Source organism: Nylanderia fulva, unplaced genomic scaffold, assembly GCF_048542155.1.
Source record: "Nylanderia fulva isolate GAGA-0341 unplaced genomic scaffold, ASM4854215v1 Scaffold29, whole genome shotgun sequence".
Classification (NCBI taxonomy): Eukaryota; Metazoa; Arthropoda; class Insecta; order Hymenoptera; family Formicidae; genus Nylanderia; species Nylanderia fulva.
In genome coordinates this window covers 148,904-176,682 of record NW_028190358.1, presented here as the reverse complement: position 1 = coordinate 176,682, position 27,779 = coordinate 148,904, and the positions used below count along the sequence as shown (strand labels likewise).

The following is a 27,779-nucleotide window of genomic DNA, read 5'->3' as shown; positions in this document are numbered from 1 at the left end:
ATTGAATTTCGTAGCTCGATTTGTGAAGTGGAGTACTGGAAAGCGAAGCGCACGTGTATGTACATACGTGACGTCAGACGACGCTGCCGTGGCGTCACGGGAAACAGCCGTTTAGCGTCAGCCTGATTGGCCGAAAGCGGCTAGTAAAGCCAATCGTCGCAACGGTTTGTCCGCAATGGTCGCGTAAACTTTTTCCGGCCATCTTGTTATTATTTTCGAAAATCTTGAGGTTGGATTTTCGGGAAGACGCAGTAGTAGTAGGTGCGAACGCCTTCGGCACTTTGTTCCGAGCGACTGGCGAGAGTAAGACGCGGCTCGTATGAGGTCAAGAGCACAGAGTTACGACGAAGAACAGTATCGGTGGGTATCACGCGAACTTGAATCTCTCCTCGCCTCGCTACTGTGACTGTCGCAAGAGTAGAGCGGAGCGAGCGAGCGAGAGAAAGAGAGAGAGAGAGAGAGCGCGCGCGAACGAGAGAGAAAGAGTACGAGAGATAGAATGGGAGAGAAGAAAGAGAGAGAGAGAGCGAGAACGAGACGGTGAGGAATGACTGCGTTGGAGTGCGTGAAACGAGGTACGAAAGTGGTCGTGCGCGGGAATCGGCGGTTGTGTATTTGCCGCTTTACGCTTGTGATCTTCCGCGATATACCGCGATCCTCGGTGTGAAACGTGTGCCCTTTTTTAATTCCTGAACGAAGAATCGTCGTGTATGAGAGTGAATACGGTAAGTTGGCGCGTTGTGTTCTTCGCGCGGCGCTTGACCGACGCAACGGCCGCGAATACTCCCTACTTCCCGAAGCTTAGGGGCTGGGTCTGGGCCTAAACCCGGGGCCTAAGCCTGGGCCCGCGGACGCCAATGATTCCGCAAATTCTTCGCGATTCGTCTCCTCCTTCTCCTTGCGCTCCCGACTCCAACTTGTTTACTTTTCCCTGTGATCAATTTATCTTCGCCAACCGTTCACATAACCTTGCTTCCGATTGTCAAATGTAGGTTAGATCGGTTCGGAACGGTCGTCTCTCCTGCGGCGCATCAGTCCTACTCTTTATTCCGCTGCTCCTGATTTAACTCGCATTTTCCTCTCTTCCTTATCGAATATTTATTATCTTGTCCTTGCGTTGTCGCGCATTTTTCACGATCCGCGATCCATTTCGATTCATTTTCGATCCAATACGGACACGTGCGACGCAAACACCTTTGACTTTACGATTCCCTTCGATTCCCTCCAACGTTTCTTTCTTTTGGCGTAAACTTTTATCACATAATTCTGCTAAATTTCACTTATTTTGTATGCGCAACATTTCCAATTACCAACACGACAGGATACTTATTCGTTGAAAAGCAAATCTCGGGGGTGTCAAAATTGGCTCGTTACATATTTGCTTCGTTCAATTATAAGTACGTATTCAACTTTCTGCACTGTGCGCGCCAAGGTTCACGATTGTTAATTGTGAAAGTTTAGAATTTTAAATCTATAAAAATCAAAATGCCCATGTACATGTGTAATTAACATGCGTAAGCATTTCATTATTAAGAATAACATTTTTTACATGTTTTTTCTCTTTCTCTTTCTCTCTCCCTCTATTTTTCCATTTAGAAGATAAAAGGTACGGAAGAATATATAATTACGCGATACAATGGCAACTTTGGCTGAGCAAGCATCTAAATTATTGGACTTCAATCAGAAATTGGATATAACGCTCCTCGACAATATAGTAGGATGTATGTATACTGGCATAGGTGAGCAACAAAGAGTCGCCCAAGAAGTGCTAACAACCCTCAAAGAACATCCAAATGCTTGGACACGAGTAGATACCATTCTAGAATATTCACAGGTATAAATATATTTATCTTTTATCTCTCATTATCAATCGTGCATATATTTATTCGCAAATAGCTCTATTGTTGCGTTATTCTACAGAATCAACAAACAAAATATTACGGCTTGCAAATATTGGAGCAAGTTATAAAGACACGATGGAAAGTGCTACCGAGAAATCAGTGCGAAGGTATAAAAAAGTATATTGTAGGCCTTATCATAAAGACAAGCAGCGATCCTGAGACAATGGAAGCTTCCAAAGTTTATCTTAACAAACTCAATATGATCCTTGTGCAAGTGAGTAGCTAATTTTACTCATTTATATTTTGTGCCAGGAATATATATAGATTATTACCATTGCTCTTTCATTCTTAGGTATTGAAACGTGAGTGGCCGAAAAATTGGGAGTCCTTTATCAGTGATATTGTCGGTGCGAGTAAAACTAATGAGAGTCTCTGTCAAAACAACATGGCTATTTTGAAACTTTTGTCAGAGGAAGTATTTGACTTTTCTAGCGGCCAAATGACTCAGACAAAAGCAAAACATTTAAAGGATACAATGTGCAGTGAATTTTCACAAATATTTCAGCTTTGCCAATTTGTGATGGATAATTCACAAAATGTTCCATTAGTAGCAGTCACATTAGAGACGCTACTAAGGTTTTTAAATTGGATACCTCTTGGATATATTTTTGAAACTAAATTGATAACTACTTTAATATTCAAGGTGAGCTTGTGTGTGTTTCTTTTTCTTGTCTTTATTACAAATTTGTTTCTACTATGTTATTTAATATCTAATAATCTTTGTTTCTAATATATTTGCAGTTTTTGAATGTACCAATATTTCGAAATGTTACTCTGAAGTGTCTAACTGAAATCGCGGCCGTTACCGCCACTGTGCCGAATTATGACGACATGTTTGTTATATTATTTATCAATACGATGCAGCAATTAGAACTAATGCTCCCGCTAGAAACCAACATACGCGAAGCATATGCAGCTGGCCAAGACCAAGAACAAAATTTTATCCAAAACCTAGCTATGTTTCTTTGCACTTATCTCAAAGATCATGGCGAGCTAATAGAGAAGAAACAATTGAATGAAACGCTAGTGAAGGCATTACATTACCTCGTTCTCATATCTGAAGTAGACGAGGTTGAAATATTTAAAATTTGTTTAGAATACTGGAATGGATTAGCCGCCGATTTGTATAAAGAAAATCCTTTTGTTACCTCTTCGCCACTTTTCATGTCTAAGAACATGACGGTTCCTCCTCGGAGATTATTTTATGGTCCAGTTTTAACAAAAGTACGATATATCATGATCAGCAGAATGGCAAAACCTGAAGAAGTGCTTGTCGTAGAGAACGAAAATGGAGAGGTTGTCAGAGAATTCATGAAAGATACCGATTCTATAAATCTCTATAAAAATATGAGAGAAACTCTTGTATATCTTACTCATCTCGATTATTTGGATACGGAAAGAGTAATGACAGAGAAATTACAGAATCAAGTTAATGGTACAGAGTGGTCCTGGAAGAATCTCAACACGGTACTTGTCTATTTGAAAATATGCTTGTGATAAAATCTTAAGCGACATATACAGCGATTATATTTATCATGTTTTATTCATTTATTAGTTATGCTGGGCAATAGGCAGTATTTCTGGTGCTATGCACGAAGAAGACGAAAAACGCTTTTTAGTAACTGTAATCAAGGATTTACTTGGTTTGTGTGAACAAAAGAAAGGAAAAGATAACAAAGCTATAATTGCTAGCAATATCATGTATGTTGTTGGCCAGTATCCACGATTTCTTCGAGCTCATTGGAAATTTTTAAAGACTGTTGTAAATAAACTTTTTGAGTTCATGCATGGTAAGAATATATATATATATATATATATATATATATATATATATATATATATATATATATATACATATATATATATATATATATATATATATATATACATACATATATATATATATATACATACACGCACACGCCGCCCCCCCCCCTCCCCTCTTTCTCTGTCTCTCTTTCTTGTAAAAGATCCCTTTCTTAATTATATAATGCAAGTTGATTAGAACTAAGTTAATTGTTGTAGAAACACATGATGGAGTGCAAGATATGGCCTGCGATACTTTTATTAAAATAGCACTGAAATGCAGACGACATTTTGTTACTATACAAATTGGAGAAGCAATGCCATTCATTGAAGAAATTCTTTCCACAATTAGTACCATCATATGCGATCTTCAAACACAACAAGTAAGATAAAAACACATTTATCTAGTATATATTCAATTACTGTATATATAATAAGCTATGTATTTTTATACAACTTTGTATATTACATAACATATTGCAACATTTATCTTTACATCAATATACTTTTTGTTTCTCTTTGTCTCTCTTTCTCTCTAATGTAATATTGTATACTGTAATGTAATATTGTATTACTGCAATAGGTACATACATTTTATGAAGCAGTTGGTTATATGATAAGTGCTCAAGCTGATACTGTAATACAGGAACAATTGATTGAGAAATATATGCTTCTTCCTAATCAAGTTTGGGATGACATTATAAGCCAAGCATCCAAAGTATGTATCCAAAGTTTATTAATAAATATTTATTTGTAAATTTTCAGACTGTACTTTATAATGCATTTATGTATAATTTATATTTGAATAAAAATATTAATTTTTTTCCAGAATGTGGATGTCTTGAAGGACCAAGAAGCTGTAAAACAACTCGCCAGCATCTTAAAAACAAATGTTAGAGCTTGCAAAGCTCTTGGACATCCGTACGTGATACAATTAGGGAAAATATACTTAGATATGTTGAATGTTTATAAGGTATAATTTTCTTTCTATTTGTGTGAAGTTTTTAAAAAGAAAATCGTTGATACACTGAACAAGCGAATTTGCTTTAGGTTATGAGTGAAAATATAAGCGCTGCGATATCTGTAAATGGTGAGATAGTAATGAAGCAACCTTTAATCAAGAGTATGAGAGTAGTGAAAAAGGAAACGCTGAAATTAATCTCAGATTGGGTGAGCAGGACGAATGACCATCAAATGGTAAGTTTTTTTAATTGAGTACATTTTTACAAGATTTTTTTTACTCTACAAATGTATTTATTTTATTTTACATTTTTATATAAAATTTCTTTGTTTGTTAGGTGTTGGAAAACTTTATACCGCCATTGTTGGACGCCGTTTTACTGGATTATCAAAAAACGAATGTTCATTGTGCTAGAGAGCCTGAAGTGCTTAGTGCTATGGCCACCATAGTGAATAAACTAGAAGCCCATATCACTAGCGAGGTGCCCAAAATATTCGATGCAGTATTTGAATGTACTTTAGAAATGATAAACAAAGACTTTGAAGAATTTCCCGAACACAGAACGAACTTTTTTCTTCTCTTACAAGTAAGTGTGTGGGTGTATGTGTGTATCAATTTGCTCTTCATATATAACTTGACTGCATTTTTAAGTTGTCATTTTATTTTCACTTTAGGCAGTGAATGTTCATTGTTTCCCTGCATTTCTTTCAATTCCGCCAGCCCAGTTTAAACTGGTTCTTGACTCAATTATCTGGGCCTTTAAACATACAATGAGGAATGTAGCAGATACAGGATTACAAATTCTTTATCAACTTCTGTTAAACATTGAACAGCACGAGCAAGCGGGTCAAAGTTTTTACCAAACATATTTTACAGACATCCTACAACATATATTTAGTGTTGTCACGGATACATCGCATACAGCAGGTAAAACAAATTTAACAATTTGCACAATTGATTAATATATTATTATTATTATTATCTATATTTATTTAATTGATATTATTGTGATACAGGCCTTACGATGCACGCTACAATTCTCGCTTATATGTTTACATTAATTGAACGTGGGAAAATTCAGGTGCCACTTGGCCCTGTACCTGATAATACTTTATACATACAAGAATTTGTTGCAAGATTGCTTAGAGCAGCCTTTCCGCATTTAACTGATAATCAGATAAAAATAACTGTGCAAGGTTTATTCCATCTTAATCAGGATATCACTGCGTTTAAGGAACACCTCAGAGATTTTCTCGTGCAAATCAAAGTAAGCGACATACAATATTGGCAAGATTTATCTAAAAACGTATAAGCATGAAACAATATTTGTTACTTTTTTTTTAAATTTAGTAATGTAAGAAAGATCTAGCGGCTACTTGACTATATTTGGCTCACAAAGGTATTTTTAAAAAACATTGCTATAATGCATTTCTTTTCCCTCATTTAGGAATACACAGGCGAGGACGATTCCGAGCTTTACTTGGAGGAACGAGAAACAGCTTTACGGCTAGCCCAAGAAGAGAAAAGGCGGCAACAAATGGCTGTACCAGGCATTCTTAATCCCCATGAAATGCCAGAAGAGATGCAGGACTGAATTAATCATAGTCCGCGTATCCTATCATTTTATGCACATTTGATGAGAAACACTCTGTTAAAGGAATTCTTGTATCCTTTGAGCTGTAATTATCCCTTCGACATCACCGTCATCACCATCATCAAAAATAGATAAAATATTAATTACTTACTAAAACCGAGTCTACAAAAGTATATCCTTGTTAAGGAGGTAAGCCCGAAACGTGGTGACTGTTTGTTTGTCTGTTATAGGATTTTAAAGAAATTCGAGTTTCTGTTGTGGATATAATGGGACAATTGCCTGCTAGCGATGCTATTTCATGTAACGAGATAAAAAGAATTGTTTCTCTCAGAGAGAATCGATTATTTAAGAAACCTAGGATATAAAACTTTTACAGATTAATTCCCATTAATCAGAATTATATAAAAAAAAAAGAAAAAAACGGTGAATATGGCAAAAGTAACGTTACCATTCTTCAGAATTATCCTCAAAAACGACTCGATATATTGTATGATAAATTTCTGTATAAGGGATTTCTACACGAATACACACACACACACATACACACACAGATATGTGAGAGATCTATAATACTATTATATTAAGTTTCGTTTTAGCATTTCTATGCGAGTTAAGAGAATGCCTGTAGTCCACAGAATTGTTTTGTGCACACTTTTGGCCATTTAAATTTACCGTTGGATGGATATGAATATGTATGTATGTATGTAAGCTTACTTGTGATAGCTTATACTAATGTATTGATACATGAATTTGTTATAATATAAATAATACACAAAATTTTTTCCTGTTCCATATTTTTATTCAGCAAAATGATACATTCTTTGTATAATTAAAGATGTATCTTATTGTTCAGCTATGAGCAATAAAATAATTTCTATTTACAAAAGATAATAAATAATTGATGGAATATATTTATAAATACTCTGAGAAAGAGAGACATAAAAAAGCGCGGATGATAAACTACATCTATTCTACTTTATCTATTTATATATATTAGATGAATGCAAATATATCATATATCTAATTATTTAAATCATTCAAAGCCATGTATAAAAATATACATATATATACATACATATATGTATACATAAAATATAAAACAGCGACCTATATTTAACTTGTTAAATGACTAATGCATTTATTTGTGATCATTATAATTAGATTTCAGTAAATATTTGGTGAGTTAGTGTACTTTATTGAGTGTGAACGCGCGAATAGGATCTTTGGTATAATACAAAATATATTGTGTATAAAATATAGTCTTGGTGATATTTGATTGATATACAAATATAATTCCTGTTGCAATGAATCGTACAGTGACTGTCGTATGTATGTTTAAATCAATGTAGAGCGCGTGCGCGCTTTATAGTATATATAGAGCATAATATTATATTTAATTATACTTGATAGAAAAGAATACAATTGGATATTTTGTGAATAATTTGCATAAAATAGTATCGTCACAGCAGGCTTTGAAGATAATGTGTAAATGTGTGTTTTTATCTAATGATCAATGAGCAGTTGTAAAGTAATATTATTATTATTATATGAGCCATACAATAGATACTTGTAAATTAAAATGCTCGCAACATACATTTAGCGCTTATTTAGGTCCTCTCTTTGATTTGTATTCCCATATATAGTTCAGCAATTATATAAAGCAATATGTTAAAAAACCTATCATTGATGAGAGGCAAGAGTTATAAAAAAGAACAATTAAGTTTTTTTTCAATATACATTCTGTGTTTATATATAAATCATATATCGTACTATTAGTCATGTGCGACATTCTATTAAGGTTTTCTATCAAGTTGTTTAATGACAAATTCAAATAAATGATTTTAGTTCATTATATGATTGCTTTATTGTCTTTTTATCTGAAACATTAGTTTATCCACTGTCACTTTTATAGTTTTAATAATTTATCTTTAGCTTATCAAGAAAAATTGCTAAAAGCAATATAAAAATACAATAAAATTTCAAATATTATATAAATATTTAAAAGAGTCTCTCTACATACAAAAGATATATATTTAATAATTGCTTGTGTAAAATCAATATAAAATTTAAAGCTGAATAAAAAAATTTCAAATATATTTTTGATACAACCTAGATGAGATCATAAAAAAACTGTACTTATACATATATTAAATCAAATACAAATACTTTGAAAAATATTCCCAAAATAAAATAAACATAATTTTCAAGTTTTCTCGTCTCTATTAGAGAAACTCATTTTAGTTAGATTTCTAAATAAATAAGTTAAAATATAATTTATAGTAAAATTGTAAAAATTATTATATCACATTTATTATGATAAATAGAAATATTTTATATATATATATATATATATATATATATATATATATCTTTCTCTATAAAGAAAAAGAAAATATAAATTTCATTCTTTTATTTTACCGTCGTCATATTTATATACTATTATATACGACACAAAATCAAGCGATGCCACAGTATATCATGATGCACCTGCGGATACGAAAATTTTGTGAAACCATAGGGCGGTATTCATAGTCCGTTCTTATATTTAAGATCGTCTTAAGATCTCGTTCAACCAATCAAGAGAAGCTATGCGGCCATTTGATTGGTTGAACAAGATCTTAAGACGATCTTAGGGCCATTCTTTTGCGGATCAATCAGCTGATAAGTTGCTATGCTCTGATTGGTCAATCGGCAATTGTCAACTAGCAACGAGGATATTTGTAACCTATTGTAGAATGGTCCTTAAATATAAGAACCAACCGTGAATACCGGCCTTAAGCGGGAAGCACATACTCTTGCATAAGCGTATAAGCATACGCATAAAAGAAATTCGATTGATTGAATTTCTTATGTATACATTTATAGACCAATCAAGATTCTCATGTTTACGCTTATGCGCATAAGTATATGCATAAGAAATTCGATTGGTTGAATTTTTTATGCATACGTTTATAGACCAATCAAGATTCTTATGCTTACATTTATGCGCCTATGCAAAAGTGTGTGCTCCCCGCTTTAGGCTTGTTTTCTGTTTCTGCACTAATGAACTATGTAGTACACACTGGTGCAATAAGTTAATGAGACAATAACTATATTTTGGATTTGTTCTTTATTGCTGCATTGGTGAATTAATACAATATGTTAAAGTGAGACAAATATATTTTGTTTCACTCTAACTTACTGCACCAGTGTACACTAATTTACCAGTGCAGCAATAAAGAACAAACCTCTATTGTAGACCCGGTCTAAGTGCTTTGACAAAAGTGTTTGTAGTGTCAAATGTACCGCATCCAAAAATTACTAGTTCGTATAGTCTGCTACGTCCGCTGTCAAAATTACTTGTTCACGCGTATGTATGTATGTATGTACGTAATACATATGTGTGTAATTAGTAAAAGTAAAGTCATCGCATAAATAAAGCAGCGAATGCTACATAAAATGGTTATTTGAAGTAATATTTTACTGCATTACATGTTAAATATGCGATATTAACGAATAAGAAACCTTTGCGTAGCGGCTCTTTCGTACAGCTTTTACTTTACGTATGTAGAGTGAATTGTATTATAAGTGTCATTACGGAGAAATTAGATATCAAAAACATTTTTATTCTCATTTGAGCTACTCATTTTAATTATCTTTTATACGTGCAATTTCATAAATTGTCAATTGTTTCGATGTAACAATCTTTAACCTCATCGTTCTCCTTCTGTTCTATATTATCATTTATTATCTCATTATTAATTGTGCTTTGCTTGTGAAATATTATATTGTAATTATATAAATTCGTATTCACAAACAATTTAATAATTATTTTAACAATATGGATTTTAAGTTTTTGTAAAATTTCTTGTTTGTATGATTTTGTAGAACTTTTAAATATGTTTTAAAAGAAAAGATGCCGTCTGAAACAAATGCTATGGACAGTATTTCTAAGCAAGAGGAGGATGCTGAAAAATCTAATGAACAATCTGTTACATTAATGACATTAAATTCTACAAGTCAAGAATCAAGTATAACTACAAAACAAGTAGATGCTGATCTAGCAAATGCTGTTAATAGTGACAAAGTATCCACATCGGATCATATTAAAATTAAGTTTTTAAATTCAACTGGAGATGCACTTTCATCTACTAGCTCTATAACTACAAATGATTTACTCGAGAATATATGTCTCCAAGCTCAAACAACAGGTAATAATCAGTATTAACCTTGTAAACTACTTGTAATTTCTACTCTTTACATTTTAAATATATAAAATACTGTTGATTTAATTTTTAGATTCAAATAATGATAATAAAAATATACCTTCAAAAACTAATTCTGATTCAGTATTGCTTAAAGAAACCGAGGAAAATAATGATGCAAGTACTACATCCAATGATATAATAGAAAACTCTAGTCAAAAATCAATTTTTCTTGGTCATAAAAATCTAACTAGAAAGAAATGTTTGTTAGCAGAGAACATTCCTGAAATTTCTAACACTTCAGAATTAACAATGTGTCCTGACAATTTCTTAGATGGGAAAGCTTATAGTCATGAAAAAAGTCACAATATTGTTGATATAGAAAATGACTGTGAACCAATGGCAGAAAATTTATGTAATAACAATGATGATGATGATAATGATGATGCATCAACCACTAAGCACAAAGTAATTGAAGAAACAACACTTTTGCATACATGCAAACAGTTGTCATTAGGAGATAATGATTCTGCTACAAATTATAACAGTCTTACAAATATGTTATTAAGAATGCCTAGCGATAATACGAAAGATCCCAGCATTGATTGTGACACTAACTTATCAACAAGTGAATTAACATCTTTGCCTTCAGGTGCATCTAAAAAATTATCAAATTTGCAAAGTGCTTCATCAACCTCGACGCATTACAATGACACAATTGATTCAAAAATATTTATAAATCCATTAAAGAATAATAATAAGAATTCACTTGAAAATGTAATTGATGCAAATGAATTACCTGTTTCATCTGAACTTGTTTGTAAGGAATCAGCAATATTGCAAAGATGTAATTCCTCGTGTTGCAATGATTCTGCAAGCACAAGTAAGCCATTTAAACTGCCAATTTTAGAAAAGATGTCTAAAACTGCCAATATTCAGCAACCAGAAGTCGAGGAAAATGCAGTAGCGCTTGCAGAGTCATCATTCAGCGAACAAAACCAATTGGAAGTAGTTCGTTGTCTAGATTTGGAACCTCGTTCGTCGAATAGTAGCGAAGAAAGTAATTCGGATATAGAATCCCAGCATGCAAGTACAAGTCATGACGATATTAAAAAAGTTAGTAGATTTCGTTTATTCTATTTATTTTTAGAAAATTTTAGTACAGTTCATTTAATCGAATACATAGTCCAATTACCAAAACGATTATCCAATCGATTTGATAAAGACGAGACTTTTATTTTAGAGACAATGCAGACCTAATGGAGTTGTAACGAAGGAAGGAGTGGAATATTATCAGCTATGGCGTAGCACGGGTGGCCACTCGTCTCCTGAATCTTTGTATGAAACTTTGTACCCAATGCCACCGCCGCTTCCACCAAGAGCAGCGCATCGACCATTGCACAGAAGTAACGCTTTACCAAGTGGGGCACCAGAATTACCTAAACGACATCCTCAGAGGCATCCTACACCATTGCATCCTGAGGATTGTTTTGGATTTGAGATTGTAGACGTTGACGAAGCTTCGAATCTTAAGGTTAAAAGATCATCGCTTGGTTTTTATATTCAATATATACTTTTGGCTATAATATATATATATATATATATATATATATATATATATATATATATATATATATATATGTATGTATGTATGTATAGAAAAAAATAATATGTATTTTATTTATAAATTATTAAACTTTTTTTTTAAGTTAAGGACAGCAGTTACAAAAAGTATCGCGTTATTGAGCTCTCCGAGGTCGCACAGACAACGAGAAAGGCCAGAATCGGCACTGCCTCAATTAGAGTGTCCGCCTACGCCGACACATCGACCCAAACCTTTATGTCCGTTGCCTGTATGCCAAACATCAAATGTATCTTTATCATCGGAAGAACCTCTGCCTCCATGTAATTTAATATAATTTCTATTCTTTAACGCTAAAATTAATCTTGTTAATTGTTCTTTTCACTGAGTTAATTAATCTATCTTGGCGTACATTTTAGCATGGGAAGCGAGGATAGACAGTCATGGTCGAGTATTTTATATAGATCATATTAATCGTACTACGACGTGGCAGAGACCAAATTTGACAACACGTAACACCGGTTGTGATCTACGAAGACAACAGTTGGACAGGCGTTATCAAAGTGTACGACGAACTATTTCACGTCCCGATAACATAGATCGCGAAGTCAGCAATTCAAACGGCAATCCTTTTGAGAATACCGAGCGACAGAATGATACCCGGACCGACAGGAACGAATGCGAACCATTTGACATCACCACAATACCACCAGTATTATTTTTAACACGGCCCGACTTTTTTACCGTCTTGCATACCAATGCAGACGCTATGGAGCTATACAATCGTAATCCAAGTCTGAAACACATGATTAGCAGAGTTAGAAGAGATCCGATAGTTTTTCCAAGATACGAACACAATAGGGATTTAGTCGCCTTAATTAATTTCTTTGCCGATCCAAGCAAGGAACTCCCAAGAGGGTACGAATCAAAGCTCGACAGGACGGGTAAAGTAAGTTTTTTATTATAATAATTCTCACAATCACAAAATAATAATTTTAAAAAATCGAGAGAGAAAGAGGGGGAGGCAGCATATACATGCTATTGGAAGATATTAACAAACTTAGCATTTTTTTTATTTTAGAGATTTTTCATATGTCATGCTAGAAAAGCTACGTCTTTCATTGATCCACGGTTACCTACGGAAGCCGCTCATGCACGTACGTTATTAGATGAAGCTCCCATTCCACCGCCTAGACCACAGCAAGCATCTGTAACTGCTACTCCCGACATACCCGTAGCCTACAACGACAAAGTAGTCGCTTTTCTACGTCAGCCTAATATAATGGATATTCTAAAGGAAAGACATTCCGCATTAGGACAGAATATTGCGCTTCGTGAAAAGGTTAATACTATAAGGGTCGAAGGGACTGCAGCGTTACAAAGATGGGGTCATGATGTCCCTTTAGCATTATTGCTAAGGTAAGAAATAGATATTTTTTATTGATATTATATATTATATACATATTTACACACACACGCACAATATATATGTAATACATGCATACTTGCATGCATATATACTATATAATATAATCTATATATTATATAATAATGTGGTACCATCGCGTTGTTATTATTATTGTTACAGTTTGTTCGAGCAAGAAATAATGTCGTATGTACCTGGTAGTATGGGTAGATCACCACTTGGCAGTCCACATGCATCACCTGGACTAACAAGAGCTTCCGCTAGAGCTCCAGCGCCATACAGAAGAGACTTTGAAGCAAAGCTTCGAACATTTTACCGAAAATTAGAAAGCAAGGGTTACGGGCAAGGACCGGGTAAATTAAAGTACGTCTTATCTTTCAATTATTATCTCATGTATTCGTAAACATATGGCAAAAATTTTATCGAGCAATTTTCTCACATATCACACACACACACACACACACATATATATATGTATATGTATATATATGTCTGTACAGATTACACATCAGGAGAGAACATTTACTCGAAGATGCTTTCACGCGCATAATGGCCGCATCGAAAAAGGATTTGCAGAAAGGTAAACTGGTAGTGATTTTTGATCACGAAGAAGGGCTGGATTACGGCGGACCGTCCCGAGAATTTTTCTTCCATCTATCGCGCGAGCTATTCAATCCTTATTACGGATTGTTTGAATATTCAGCCAACGATACTTATACGGTGCAAATCTCGCCAATGTCAGCTTTCGTAGACAATTATCACGATTGGTTCAGATTTTCTGGCAGAGTTTTGGGCTTGGCATTAGTCCATCAGTATCTACTCGATGCATTCTTCACGAGACCGTTTTATAAGGCGCTTTTAAGGATATCGGCGAGTTTGAGCGATTTGGAAAGTTTGGATCAAGAATTTCATCAAAGTCTAATGTGGATCAAGGAAAAGGATATAAGTATCGAGCCGTTAGAATTAACATTTTCAGTAACGGAGGAACTTTTGGGACGAGTCGCCGAGCGCGAATTGAAACCAGGTGGGAGAAATATCGCAGTCACCGAAAAGAATAAAAAGGAGTATCTCGAGAGAGTAGTACGTTGGCGTCTTGAACGCGGTGTCGCGGAACAAACAGAATCACTGGTTCGTGGCTTTTACGAAGTGGTGGATCCGCGTTTAGTGTCTGTTTTCGACGCTCGCGAATTGGAGCTGGTTATCGCGGGTGCTGCTGAAATCGATCTTAACGATTGGCGAACGCATACCGAATATAGAAGCGGTTATCACGACGCGCATCCAGTGGTGGAGTGGTTCTGGAGCAGCATAAGTCGATTTACCAACGAACAACGTTTAAGATTACTGCAATTTGTTACCGGCACTTCGAGTATACCTTACGAGGGATTCGCGGCTTTGCGAGGATCCACGGGACCGAGAAAATTCTGCATCGAAAAATGGGGCAGGCCAAACAGTTTACCAAGGTAAATTTCATTTTTTTAATCCGGCACTAACGGTACCTATCTATGTACATTAAGCATCCTACTTTGCATCATTGTCTTTATTTGTTTCAGGGCTCATACATGTTTTAATCGCTTGGATCTTCCACCTTATCCTACACCCGAGATTTTATACGAAAAGTTGCTGTTGGCAGTGGAGGAGACAAATACATTTGGTATAGAATAAAGTTTAAAGACGAATTGGATTTATAATTATAAAAAAATTGTACAGTCGATAGAACGTGTATTCTTTTGCACTTTGTGCTGGAAGATTTTGTATAGGCCTAACAGCTTACAAGAGTTGTATCATTACACCAACTCGCTTTATTCACATTGATTATAAGATGTAAATAATTAAACAATTTGCAATCTTTCAGAATTTTCGGTCAAAAATGTAATATTCATGTGTGCGAAAAATTGAACATTTTTTTGAAGAAAAACTTCAACTTTTTTTTACGACTACTGTTGACCTTAGAAGTTTGCACTCTTGTTGATGCAATCGTTAAGTATATAGAGATCTCGTAAATTTCACATATTCTCTTCTTCCGCTTTATTATCATGTTAGAGCAGGAGAAAGCACTATTTCATTCTCTATTTCTCTTTCCTTTTCTCTTTCAGTTTTTTTAAGAAAGGCATATATATTGGAGTATTGATCATTTTTAGAAAACGTCTCAATTTATAATCAAAAATAAATCGTACATTAATTTTAATAACAATAACGTATTTTAAAGATCATTATATTTCTTCAAAGTGAGCTTCTATGGTTAAAGAAATCAATTTAGATAAATATAATAGAAAATGTATGCTGCTGTTGCCATTACTATTATCGCTCTTGCTGAGACTACTATTGCTACTAATTATTGAGACAACTATTAATATTACTTATATACTATTACTACTACTATTACTGTCACTAATACTGTGTGCTAATCATGATTATTATTTTTATCATTAGTATTATAATTATTGTTTTTGCTTACAGTCGCGCGGATCTCGATATGGCGATAGATGTAATATTAAATTGATTATAATAGTACATCGGTGTTTATTTATAGCGTTATTAGTCGAGTTTCATACCATGCATGCATTAATAAACCAAGCAAAACTTAATTTTGCTACAAGGCTATCCATATTTCTACTATCATTATTTCGTATGTAGTATGTACATCGAGATCCGAGTATGCTGTTGGTACAATTTTTAATTATATGACCATCACCTGTTTCTAGTCTACGAGTTAAAATTTTATGTGCAGCTGCCTTTTAATATATGTTTTAACATTCCGAAGATTCTTGTTAGTCATATTTAAAAGAGTTTATAGAGCAAATGTTTATGCAAAATATAAATATCACATTTGCAAGTTGACTGTTTCAAGCTGTTAAAAACTCACAAAAAAGAAGCACTTTTATCTTATTTTTACTTTCTGCGCTTAGATACAAGATGATGTATAGATTCTTTTGACAACTTTTGCACATAGTAAAACAGATGACATTAAGAAATATCACAATTCATACACGAGAATTATAGACTTATTACAATAATTTTTTACTAAGCAAATATGTTATTATTTATTATTAGATCGATATACATACATGAATACACACATACATATATACATGTATCAAAAGTTATGTATTTGTACAGCTGTCATATAGTTGTTATATATTAACCATGAATAAAATACAACAAAGAAACAATGTTTTCAACAAATAAGCCTTAACAATAAATATTTTTAATAAATAAATTATTTTGTATTGTGTGTGTGTGTGTGTGTGTATTGTAAGATATTATCATAGAATTATGAATGGTTACATTTTATTGTGCATTTTTTTATTTACATTCATGCTATGTGTATTTAGCCAATTATTATTTATCTTCTGAATAATTTTACAGATGTATGTGGATAATGATATATAGTGTTTAAAAATTATCATTTTTTTCTCAATTATTTTGGCCGATAACATCACCCATACATGCATATATATGTGTGTCTGTCAGTGAAAAAAATTCCTGTACATATAATTTAATAACATTTTTTTAAATATACATGCGTATGTTTTCCTGGCGAAGAATTTATAATTACTTATAATGTCAATTTACTTCCAATATGATCACTGCATTCCTACATGCTCATCATATATACAAAACTTTATATATATATATATATATATATATATATATATATATATTATATATATATACTTAAATTTTTCAAACAAATTAATAGTATTTTTAATAATGTTAATACTAGAAAAATCCGATTTATTTTTAACATTTTGTTAAATGTTTTATTTTGTCAATTGCAATTAAAATTTTTCCCGTTCTGATATTCGATATCTAAAATACATAAATTTATTATTATTATTTAATAAAAATATATATTAAAATGTAACATATATATAAACCAATAAAAACTTATTAATATATATATTCACATATAAAGATATATAATATATAATCGATAAAATAATTGCTATATGTAATTAAAAACAAGAAAAGAAATTAATAAAATTATAAAAAAGTATTTTTTTTAAAAGTCAGCCATATTTTTAATAATTTTAATTATTTTATTTATTTAAATCAGTTGCTGATTTTTTATCAAAGAGAGAGTTTAGCTAACAATAAGAAATTAAGATTTTCTCCTCATATCTTTTCATTTTTAGAATTCAATATACATATATTATTATGCATGCAAAAATATACTTTTTTATGATTTTATTAATTCTCTTCTTATTTTTAATTACATGTAACAATTATATTATTAATTATATATATACAAATATTTTTTTTATTTTATCATTACCTTTATTTCTGGGCATTATTTCCTTCAACTGGATTGAATGTTGTGATTTTATTTTTAATTTAAGATTTTTAATATCATTTTGAAATAGATATTTCTGCTTTGTTTGATTTTCAAGAATTCTCTCCAACTTGATTATATCACTTTTATATTTTACTTCTAATTGCAGCATTTCCTCCTATAAATAGCAATAATGATAATAAATATATATGAAGTAAAAAAAAAATATTGAAGAAATATATTAAATATATGTGATTTATATATGTACATCTGACATGATGTGTTGCTTTGATAGTTTGTGAAGCTTGGATTGTTCTTCCACTAAAATTGTCAGAAAGCTTAACTTTTGTGTATGTTCTTGAATCAGCCTATTAAGTATAACTAATTCTTCTGCATAACTTTCTTTGACATCTGTAATAAAAATATAAAATACAAATGTAAAATATAAATACAAAACAAAGATAAGAATTAAAAAAGCAAATTAAAATACACGGAGATATATTTGCGTGTGTAACTATATGTGTAACTTACGTTTGATTCGTTTAGTAAAATACATTGTTATCTCATTTAAGTTGGCTTTAATATCATACATCATCCGACGAAGTATTGTTTCGTATAATTTATTTAATGATATATTTTGACCAAATTTATTTATTATTTTTAATTTTATTTCATTTTTTAAATTGTTATTATTAATCCGCATATGATTACAATCGAGCTTTATTCTCTGGAGGTGCATTCGAGCGCGTCTATAACATGTATAATCCATTATAATTAAAAAATCCATATATAAAAAGCTCTTTTATCTAATATTAGTATATACATATATGTGTATAATAAATTTACTTGTGTTTGGCATGTAATTCAAGTGTTTCCTCTTGCAATTCTTGTATTCTCGCATATAATCTAGACAATCTATTTTTATCGAATACAATGCAATCATGCAATTTGAATGGAATCTCGGATTTTTCAAAATATTGCAACTGATGCAATTTCATTATTACTGTGACATCCACATCATTTAATTTTTTTTGTTTCTCGAGCTGTTGTGAATAGAGTGTATAATTATGCAAATGACATTATTCTTCTAATAAAAAGAAAATATAAATGATATAATACCATTAATGTATTTAAATCGTCTTCATTCTTCTTCAAACTACTCTCTAAAACTTTTAGCTTTTTTGTTTGAATTTGAATTTCCTTGTGAAGAATCTCCACAGTTTGTTGCGCATCTTTGATTTGATGTTCGCACGAGTATCGTTTCTCTCTCATTAAAAATGCCAATTCATACAATGTCTTGTCGCATCCTGGAGGACATACGTTTTCGTCAAAATAAATTAACTCCCCGGTGTCAATACTATTTGTTTCATCTGAACTTGTTTCAGTTGTGGTCGTGGTGGTTTCTAAAATAATAAACAATCTTTGAATTATATATGTTGGTAAAATTTTTGAAATTTAGACAAATAGATCCTCTGAGGCATTCTCAAAATGCTTTTATTACCGTCCTCTTCCTTCAATTCTTTATACTTCTTTTTATATATTCTACATAGAAAATTACGAAACTTGTTATCGTTTATCCTAGTCATGTACTCGAGAAAAATATTTTTGATCTGGTTACGTAATTTTGTAATTTCCTTAATTTTAACATCAACTTTCTCGGTAGTTATTTGTATCTGAAAATTTTATTATATATAAGTTATTCTCTCTTTCTTTCTCTTTTTTTATATACATATACATATGATTGTTGCTGGATAATAAAAGTAGTAAAATTTATTAACTTTTTGTCTTATCAGCGCAACTTCTTCTACTTTACAGTTAACTTGATCACGCAATACACTTTCCCTTATTTCATATTCTCTTAAAATAATATATTCTTGACGGAGTGTTAATAAAAATAAATTGATATTAACATTCTCGGCAACAATATCTAATCTATTGCATTCTAATCTGTTTAACTTTTCGTCTAAATTTTCGCAACTAGTCTGTATGTATCTTAATATGCAATCTTGTTTGTATATTTGGCATAATATACGAGAAATTTTCATTTCTCGTTCCCACGGGCTGTCGATGCCATCGCTCAAATAAAGTATATTATCTTGAGTAGTAGATTGAATTTTTAATTTCTTTTCGGAAACTAATATCGATGGCTCGCTAGAGATTTTTGCATGTTTTGGAAATGTATCATCTAGAAGTAATACTTCGTATTCCTCATCCGAACAAACAGGTGTCTGTTCAGGAAGAACCGATAATCGTCGCTGTGCTCTGTCTACTTTCAATATGTATTTTTCAACCTGTACATAAAAATATCAAGGAGTTATATTATTTATGTGCGCGCGTATATCATCAAAATCAAGTTGACAGTTTTATTATTTTGTATAATACAAAATATATTAATACACACCGTCATTTTTCTCTCGGGAAATTCTTTATTTATATTTAACGTAGGAATATCTGGGAAAGGTTTTATACTTTTCAATGGTATTTCGACATGAATATGTTTGAGAGATTTTTTTAAACGTACAACTTCCATATGCAAATGTTCTTTCTCTGTTCTTACAGCTTTCAATCTCGCGTTGAAAGCTTCTTGTAGGTAATAAAGCTACAAGTACATAGGTATATAAAAGCTTTTTCTAACTGATATAGTTTCTTGTATTGTAAATAAAATGAGCAATCACATAAATGAGTAATTATACAAACCTTTTTTCGACAATTTAATAGCTGTTTATATTTCGAGAAGAGAGTATCTCGTTCTTCCGATAACAAACTAAAAGTTGACGATGTTTTTAATTTGTAATCACCAATAGTTTTTTTTGCTTCTTCTATGGCTGATATGTCATGCATATGATTAATAGATTTATCCGGTTTTTCTTGGTATATGATTTTCCACTTAATAAAACAAAATTTTGTAATTAAATTACAATAAATAAGAATACTTTGCAATATACATATATGTGTTACACAAGATTTTTATATTACTGTACTAACTTCTTTCTCGCGTTGCTCTAATCTTATTCTTCTCAAGTTATATTTATTTAACATTTGATTTAATTGAATACCCAGGCTGCTATCTGTATCTTTGTAATCTATATCCTTTAGGAAAACTGCAACCGATTGCTCTCGCATTGTACTAATCTCTTCTTCCTTTTCTTCTTTTTTTGGTTTTTCTGGTTTCTCTTCAGAATGTTGCATTTTATCTATTACACTAAGCGTATAATAAATAAAAATACATTTTACATAGACGTGAGTTGCATTCAAGACATATTCAATATTCAAACATAATACCTATTTTCATTCGACCTTATATCAATGTATGATGTATATTTCTGCATGTGTGTATATTTTATCATTTCGATATGCGGTAAAGTAATATCATTATTCAAAATCGGTTGACGTAGAGAATACACTATATTATCTGGCTTCCTATATCAAGATAGTTTTATTAATAATAATAATAAATTTTTAATAGATTGTTATTAGATTAATAATAATAGATTATTTGTTCATATTCTTAAGATAATTTTTACTTACAACATTTTGCAAATGGCAAACGGTAAATGTACAATAGGTTGAATAAAGTGTTCCAAAAGCTTTTGCAATCCAAGTTTACTTTTTTCTACTTTAAAAGCTAATTTTTCTCGTGCTGTAATCATTTCTGCTTCTAATTCTTCATTTAAATCAGCTGTAATTCTAAGGTCCAATTCTAATTCTTTGCGAGTTATTTGATGAGATTTGGGTAGAGCATTATTCCTAATAAAATATGTAAAAATGTGAATGCACCATCTTATTGTAATTTACGCTCAATAATTATTTCTACATTTGACATATAATTTAAACCTCTCTATAATATTGCTATATTCTTCGCTCAATTTAGATAATATTTGCAAAGTATGATATTTATTCTGCTTTGCTATAGTCGCAACCCTATCATGTTCAGCTTGTTGAATCGTCTCTTCTAAGGTCGCATGATCGATTTCTTCGATATCTTCAACGCTAATGTTCGGCTATATTTTTGGAAAATGTATCACGAATTCGTTAGGTTAGTGTTCAAGTAAAAAAAATAACACATTACAATAAATTAAATGTTTTAAAATATAAAAAATAAGAGCAGATTGCGCGAATTCTCACCAAAGAAAAAGTTTCTTTTATTATTTCAAACTCGATTGCTTCAAATGGAATGTCATCGTTTACTTCATAAGAAAATAAATTTCCATCATATCCGCATGTAAATAATGTCTTTTGATTATGGCTTGTGATAATTTTTGGGATATAACCATTAAACGGATCATGCATCGAAAGTATCCAATAATCGGATAGATCTGTATAATTTTCAGGTTTCCATTTACAAACCCGTATTTGTCCGTGTTCCATTCCTAAAAATAAGTACTTCTTTTCCTTGCTAGTAAAAACACATAAAAAAATAACAAATTATTATGTAATTGTGTAAAATGATATGCTTTTCTTCTATGATATATATATAATAATTAATTTTATTTATTCTTACTAAAATAAACAGCTTCGTATTTCTATGTCATCTGCATCATGTATTATGGTACTTTTAACAGGTTTCTCGACAATAGTTTCACTAATTTCCGGACTTGGATATTCATATATATAGCCTGCATCAAATCCTGCCATTAACAACCAAATAATGTCATGACTAATGTACTGCGCTATCAATATTTTGTTTGGTATTTTTGGAATATATATTTCTGGTAGTAGCTCTTCTTCTTCCATATTTACTGTAATTTTTATCATTGCTTTATTTTCACAATTTTTATTAATATGTACATCATATCTTGGAGTAAACTATAAAAATTAAACATAAATAATACACTATATTACTATATTATTAGACAAGTTATAAATAATATATGATATAAAATTACTGAGAAACGCTTCTTCGTTAATTTCCATTTCAGGGCTTTCAGCGATTAATCGCGCCATTTCTTCACGTTTCTTCGCTATTTTTTCTTTCTTTTCTTTCTCTCGATTTAATCGAATTAATTCGTTTCGAATAGTAGATTTCATAGAATGAAATTTAAATGCTTTTGATTGACATTGAACAAGTTCGTATGAAGCAGTAGTGTACGATTGAAGTGTACTCGGTAATGTAATTTCTACACAATCTCCTTTTGCGCATCCTATAATTATTGTTGTTTCCTAAATTCAAATTTAATTAAGAGCAATAATTGTGCATATATCTTCAATGAAAGAAAAAAATAATTATATAACACATATATTATTTACACTTTGCGGTTTCCACACAAGACATGTGACTTCCGAAGGTACTTTGATAAAACCAATTGGTGTAATGACAGGATAAGTATTAGTAGCTGTAATAGTAAAGCTAAATACAGTTGAATCTTCACCACCAGTTACCAGTAAGCTGAAATAATGCACAGTTTACATATACAACTTTTATATGTATAAAACATTTTTTGATGAAAGCCTTGATTTTCGAAAAATAACAATAATTTAAAATGAGACACCCTGTATATAAGATTGCACTTTTAGTACCTGCACGATGGATTTAAAGACATTGCGGTTATTGCCATTTTGTGCGGTTTCATAACTTGAATCAGTCTAACATAGTCTCCCCGTATATTGTTAGCGGAATTAGCCGCTGATACCGCTACAGCAATTATACGAATAACACCACTCTCAAAAGCACATGCAAAAGTCGAGCCTGTTGCTTCAATCTTATTTTATATATATATATATATATTATTAATACATACAGGGTAGGCCATTTTAATCTTTCCACTAAAATTTCTCAAAATCCAAAAATTTAAGACAAAAATGTTTCAGATAAAAGTTGTATGGTTTCAAGGGGAACATGAGATGGTGTCATTGATTTGACCTTGAATAGCTATTTGAAGGTTACGTGAAGATCAACTTCAATTTCTTAAATGGAACACTATATTTTTTCTTGCATACTTTTGTAGCTGACTTCGAGATCTTTCCAAAACACTACAATAAAATATTTTTTTATTAAGTATTTTTCAAGTTATTAAGGCTGCAAATTTGCAGTATTTTGACATAAAATACAAAATATCTTGGGAAATATTCATTTTTCGATTATCATACCTTAATACTTTTATGCACAGAATAATGAGATAAATCAGTTGATGTAAAGAAAACACATAGTTACCTTTAAAAAAAAATATGAAAATTGCAATAAGCAGTTAGATAATTTTTCTTTAAGACAACTATGTGTTTTCTTTACACCAATTGATTCGTCTCATTATTCTGTGCATAAAAGTATTAAGGTATGATAATCGAAAAATGAATATTTCCCAAGATATTTTGTATTTTATGTCAAAATACTGCAAATTTGCAGCCTTAATAACTCGAAAAATACTTCATGAAAAAATATTTTATTGTAGTGTTTTGGAAAGATCTCGAAGTCAGCTACAAAAGTATGCAAGAAAAAATATAGTGTTCCATTTAAGAAATTGAAGTTGACCTTTACGTAACCTTCAAATGGCTATTCAAGGTCAAATCAATGACACCATCTCATGTCCCCCTTGAAACCATACAACTTTTATCTGAAACATTTTTGTCTTAAATTTTTGGATTTTGAGAAATTTTAGTGGAAAGATTAAAATGGCCTACCCTGTATATATAAAAAGAATTTTATGTGTATAATTTACAGAGATATTTAGATACATATGCAAAAGATTTAGATTCTAGAAAATAATTAAGGTTCTATGAAATTTTTATCAAATTGTAAAAATTGGGTGATATAAAAAGAAATGAACCTTTTCGTGTTTCATTATTTACATTTTTACATATAATAGAGTTTGCAATTGATTGTATGTATGCGTGGGAGAGCACACATTTCTGCTATATATTAAAATATCTTGTAAGAAATAAATATTTATAAATCAATAAACTTTTTTTTTTTACAACTAATTTTTACCTGGCATGGAAACCAAATGATTTGACTGCCACTGTCATCAAAATTATGTGCCAAAATTAATCTTTTCTTTATATAATTATAAATATGCAGCTGTCCAATTTTACTCAATGTAACTATAAAGGGACCCCATGTTGTACAATCCATATCGACTATAACTCCAGCATGACATGTAAATATTTTTTGTGGTAATTCTGCTTTTGTAGTATGTAAATCTATTAACCAAATCCCACCGTTTCCATCCTAGAAAAAAATATTACATATTTGAAATATGATGCGAACGTTACGCAAAGAACGATTTAAAATATTGCGAGCCTCCAAGTGAAACATAATCTTACCTGAGCATACCAGAACATACTTTCTGGATTATTTGGTTCTTGTTTACGTATGCACATAAGTATCGAATTATTTGCTTCATCGCCTTCATTAACATAATATTCATAGATAGGTTGAATTTCTAAAAAACGTTCTCCAGTACGAGAATCCGCTTGATCTATCGTTTCGTAAAACCAAATTCTAATCCATCCATCCATACCTACAATTCATTCATAATATCTATTCATTTCTATCATGGAAAAAGAATTGAAAATCTTGCTACATAATTATAAGAAATTTTTTTACCAACTGATATGAGCTCTCCATTTATATACTCAAATTGTGTAATTGCTTTAGTATGACATGGTTGCCGATTTTTCTTGCATATTTCAAGAGTAATCAGACCTTCTTCCCACAGTAAGATATTTCCCCATTCACAGCCTGACACAACCTGAAAAAGATATAATAGCTTTAAATAAATAAAAAAAACCAAATGTGCATTTAAATAATACTCACTTTTCCATCTGGCATAATATATACACCGATAATGTCAGATATTTCTGTCTGACCAAATCTACCAATTTCGCCTTTCAATTTAAGCCCAGTAAATGTTTCAGAGATTTTCCAAAATTTTATATGTCCCGAACCACTGGTCACTAAATATCCAGGTAATGATGAAGATATTGTAATATTATAAACATTCCGATTATAAGATTTGCACTTCAATGCAATTGTAGACTTTTGCCAATTCCAAAGAGTAATTGTATAATCTGGTTCTCCCCCTTGCGATACTAGTAATAAACCATCGGCACTGCAAAATAAACATAAAACATATACATATGTTATATAGATAAAACACATACATGATAATACATAGAATTATTTGCAACTATATATTATGGATGATTTTATTTCCTAAATTTTTACGATATATATACCTATAAGTTAAATGAGAATAGGATTTCAATGTGCCATTATATAAAATTGTCACAATGTCCATTGAAGGCCATTTATAAATAATTATTGGAGGTTTAATGCCATTTTCACCAACAGCAATGTGATCAAACACAGGATTTTTCTAAACAGACAGAGTATCATGACAAATAAAAATTACACTTTTTTTTTTATATTTCACTAAGTTATTCTTTTTGAGAAAAATATACTTGAAGTTAATTAAAGAGAATTAGCTTATTAGTTGTTTTATTTGAATTTTTTCCCCTCCCTTTTTCTCTTTCTTTCTCTAATTGTGTTAAAACTATATCTTATTTTTAACTTTCTCAAAATAACGATAAAATTAATGAAATCGCCAGTGAAGAGTAAACCATACAAATTTATTAAAATTTCGACCTAACTGGCCAGTACAATTTAATTAGAAACACTACGTTTCGACCCTTAGGTATGGGTCCTTTTCAAGTGTAACTATCTAGATGTTAATTCGACAGCAGTAAAATTACTAATAATTTTAGTAAGTAGTACATTAGTAATTTTACTGCTGTCGAATTAACATCTAGATAGTTACACTTGAAAAGGACCCGTACCTAAGGGTCAAAACGTAGTGTTTCTAATTAAATTGTACTGGTCAGTTAGGTCGAAATTTTAATAAATTTGTATGGTTTCCTCAAAATAAGTAGTATACAAAATGTGAACAATATATATACTGTCACATGTCCAATTCCATCACCAGTATATCCTCTTCTAAACCACAGCTTGTTTGTTGTAACATTCCAGAAATGTAGTATATTACCAGAAATAAAAATAATGATGTTTGGTTCTGCTACACAAAGATTAAAATATTTTTGACAATCGTATGAAAATGAATGACTTATATATTATCTAAGGAATATATTGTCCATATTTTATAACATTTTATATCTTATTAAAATTATTTAAGAGATACTCCTTCAAACTCTGAAGTTTATGCGTATATAAATTGATATGAAAATAGGAAACAAATTTTATTATATTATTAAAATTAGAAATTATTATTAAATAATTTTCATCATAAAATTCGTGTAATATATGACAGAAAATGCTCTAAAAAAGATCATTAAAAAATGCAATCAAATGCAACATATACAGTTCATATATTTTGCAATATGATTTAAAAAATTGTGTCTATACTCGGTATACATATATAAAAGGATACTGAAACTCCAAAATATTCATAGGCACTGTTCCATTTTGCACGCGTTTTGCTCCTGATATATATTTGCTCGAATCGTAAATGTAGTCTTCGTCATATACTTTTTCATCGTTTTCTTTTTGTCCTACTTTCTGATGGTTTTCCTTCCTACGAAATTCAAATTTATCTTCTTGCATTTTAACGCTTTGTTGTTCCCTTACGTTTTCATTTTGGCAATGTTAAACTTGAAAATCCTGTTATATATAAACTTTGCTCAAAATAGGTTCAACGAAAGTTACACTTTTATAAAAATACGATGCGCTTTTTCATATAATACACATTGTATGTAAAGTCCTAAATATCTAGACCTCTAAATTCTAATTAATTGTATGTACCTATGTACTTACAAATTACAATATAGTTTCTATAGATACATTTGTTTAATCGATATATCAAATATATATATGTATATCTATAAGGAAGATCCTAATTCATCTTTGTGACCCAGTCGCAGATACGACTTTCGCTTATCAGCGGGTTGGGTATAATTAATTAATATTTATATTTTATCCGTATATTCGACAGAAACAAAAAAAGTTTTTTGAGACAAAACACGTTTGAACGCGTCGAAGGACGCTAATAAACTAGAGATCCTAATTCAAAATATTTTCGATTTTTCAGAATCGAAAAATAACT

General features: G+C 31.1%; 3 protein-coding genes across 13 annotated transcripts; 2 read left to right on the top strand and 1 right to left on the bottom strand.

The window, feature by feature from the left end:
• The first annotated feature begins 179 nt into the window (after positions 1–179).
• Positions 180–7,521, top strand: emb (exportin-1 emb). 5 transcript variants are annotated; one of them, XM_029305557.2, is made up of 14 exons: positions 180–360; positions 1,600–1,834; positions 1,921–2,115; positions 2,194–2,544; positions 2,643–3,368; positions 3,457–3,691; positions 3,927–4,090; positions 4,291–4,425; positions 4,537–4,680; positions 4,758–4,904; positions 5,006–5,254; positions 5,343–5,595; positions 5,685–5,935; positions 6,116–7,521. In XM_029305557.2, exons 2-14 carry the CDS (start codon positions 1,637–1,639, stop codon positions 6,260–6,262), a joined length of 3,195 nt encoding a protein of 1,064 aa, XP_029161390.1. In that variant the 5' UTR covers positions 180–360; positions 1,600–1,636; the 3' UTR covers positions 6,263–7,521. The 5 variants fall into 5 exon arrangements, with proteins under 5 accessions (XP_029161390.1, XP_029161388.1, XP_085340160.1 ...); XM_029305555.2 differs by having other exon boundaries at positions 1,597–1,834; XM_085484034.1 differs by lacking the exon at positions 180–360 and adding an exon at positions 368–725.
• Positions 7,522–9,575: 2,054 nt separating this feature from the next.
• On the top strand, positions 9,576–16,917 carry Hecw (Hecw ubiquitin protein ligase). Of its 7 annotated transcripts, none has more exons than XM_029305539.2 (10): positions 9,576–9,703; positions 10,153–10,452; positions 10,541–11,562; positions 11,690–11,980; positions 12,156–12,351; positions 12,448–12,977; positions 13,110–13,447; positions 13,617–13,817; positions 13,955–14,914; positions 15,005–16,917. In XM_029305539.2, the coding sequence occupies exons 2-10, from the start codon at positions 10,158–10,160 to the stop codon at positions 15,114–15,116; spliced, it is 3,945 nt and encodes a 1,314-aa protein (XP_029161372.1). In that variant the 5' UTR covers positions 9,576–9,703; positions 10,153–10,157; the 3' UTR covers positions 15,117–16,917. The 7 variants fall into 7 exon arrangements, with proteins under 7 accessions (XP_029161372.1, XP_029161369.1, XP_029161371.1 ...); XM_029305536.2 differs by having other exon boundaries at positions 10,130–10,452; XM_029305538.2 differs by having other exon boundaries at positions 9,576–9,713.
• An 815-nt stretch (positions 16,918–17,732) lies between these two features.
• Positions 17,733–27,709, bottom strand: LOC114933069 (cilia- and flagella-associated protein 44). The gene is given in 27 exon segments (XM_029305507.2): positions 17,733–17,768; positions 17,771–17,905; positions 17,996–18,138; positions 18,259–18,476; positions 18,574–18,770; positions 18,847–19,130; positions 19,229–19,400; positions 19,506–20,018; positions 20,129–20,326; positions 20,425–20,613; positions 20,713–20,929; positions 21,010–21,147; positions 21,256–21,474; positions 21,562–21,728; positions 21,853–22,123; positions 22,229–22,466; positions 22,614–22,887; positions 22,975–23,113; positions 23,245–23,426; positions 24,650–24,889; positions 24,985–25,181; positions 25,268–25,412; positions 25,478–25,772; positions 25,900–26,039; positions 26,620–26,782; positions 27,108–27,337; positions 27,491–27,709. Coding segments are annotated over 26 exon segments (5,283 nt in total). The 5' UTR covers positions 27,281–27,337; positions 27,491–27,709.
• Between the last annotated feature and the right edge of the window lie 70 nt (positions 27,710–27,779).